Below are 1,627 nucleotides of genomic sequence, written 5' to 3' on the forward strand. Positions count from 1 at the left end.
TTTCCTTTCGTATAAACTTCACCCCATCAGTACATATATTATGTGTAATTTCTTAGAGCCTATTAATAAATAAGTAAATAAATAAATAAATTAAACACCATTAAATGATTACGAGATTAATGTACTTTCACTAAAAGTGATTCTGATATCTACAAAACCCTTATGCACATTATTCTCTCAATAATTTCCTTAAATTGATTTAAATCAGTGATTTTCTTTTAAAAAAATCACTTCATTTAAATCAATCCACCTTGACTTGCGTGTAAATCTTACACAACACTTCTGGAGAGATTCAAACTCGAACACTTCCTGGTAAATCGAACACCGGAACACTTCCTGATAAATCGAACACCGGAGCACTTCCTGATAAATCGAACACTGAAACACTTCCTGGTAAATCAAACACTGTAACACTTCCTGATAAATCGAACACTGTAACACTTCCTGATAAATCGAACACTGTAACACTTCCTGGTAAATCGAGCACTGGAACACTTCCTGGTCAATCAAATACTGGAACAACACCTCAAGACACGACAAGAATCCTCCAGTGACAGTGTTAAATGGTCGAAATGTTATCAAGCTTACGGCTTGGTGTTACTGACGATATTAATTGTTGGCGGCGTCGAGCTAAACCCCGGTCCCCCGAAAGTAGACAGAAGCGAGTTAAGTGAAATCCGTGATATCCTCAAGTCTCTCCAAAGTTCGAACGAGGCTATTATGAATGAAATCAAGGAAATGAAAGATACGGTCACCAAGCTGGTGGACAGAGTCACAAGCATGGAACAGGATATGGATAAGTTGGCAGACGAAGTGAGTGACTTACAGGGATACTGTAAGTTTTTAGAATGGCGTGTTGAGGACCAAGAGAACAGGTCGAGAAGGCAAAATGTCGTGTTTCATGGCATCGAGGAAGAAGATCGCGAATCGTATGCCACGACCGAGGTAAAAATCCGGGAACTGATCGAAGGAAAGCTCAAAGTGTCCCTCGGTGAGCTCGATCTCGATCGTGTGCATCGTCTCGGGAAAAAGCAAGGAAACAAGAACAGACCTGTGATATGCAAATTTCTGTCTGACAAAAAGAAAGAAGAAGTGTTACGCAACAGCAAAGAACTGAAAGGAAGCCGTGTGTATTTGGAGCAGGACTACTGTGCAAAGGTTCGAGAAGAACGGAAGAAGCTCTAGTACCACATGATCGAGGCCAGGAATCAAGGAAAGTATGCATACCTGCAGTTTCGGTATCTGTTCATCGACGGGAGGCGTTACACACTCGGCGACCTGGAGAGTATGCAACCGGACGAAGTACCTGTCTCTCGTCAACGTGACAAAGGAATTCCACCTACCCCTTCCGCGCCTCCGTCGGAGGCCGCGACGGCAGCTGGAGCAGCAGGAGAGCAGGGACCGAAGCAACGTTCGCCATCCGCATCCACCCTCTCTTCCCGTCGGGACCCGAGGGTAAGGAACAACAATAGGGAGAGAGGTCATTCCACCCAATGATGGACAGGCAGTCAACGGTCATCCCCAGAAAAAGGGAAAGAGACGGTGAGTAAAGCATTATTTATTCTAGCATTTCAAAATACCCGAGGACTCCGTACGAAAAGCAGGACTTTCTCTCAAAGCGTTTTTG

At 43.8% G+C, this 1,627-nt stretch overlaps 1 protein-coding gene across 1 annotated transcript; it reads left to right on the top strand.

Annotated features, from left to right (window-relative positions):
- The first annotated feature begins 720 nt into the window (after positions 1 to 720).
- LOC145994458 (uncharacterized) lies at positions 721 to 1,185 on the top strand. The gene has a single exon (XM_083130594.1). It carries the CDS (start codon positions 721 to 723, stop codon positions 1,183 to 1,185), a length of 465 nt encoding a protein of 154 aa, XP_082986720.1.
- Positions 1,186 to 1,627: the final 442 nt, after the last annotated feature.

The sequence above is a fragment of the Lepisma saccharinum genome, chromosome 10 (assembly GCF_977018435.1).
Source record: "Lepisma saccharinum chromosome 10, izLepSacc3.1, whole genome shotgun sequence".
NCBI lineage: Eukaryota > Metazoa > Arthropoda > Insecta > Zygentoma > Lepismatidae > Lepisma > Lepisma saccharinum.

Excerpts from the sequence above, each read along its gene's own strand:
- LOC145994458 (XM_083130594.1), top strand. The coding sequence starts at position 721 with ATGAATGAAATCAAGGAAATGAAAGATACGGTCACCAAGCTGGTGGAC.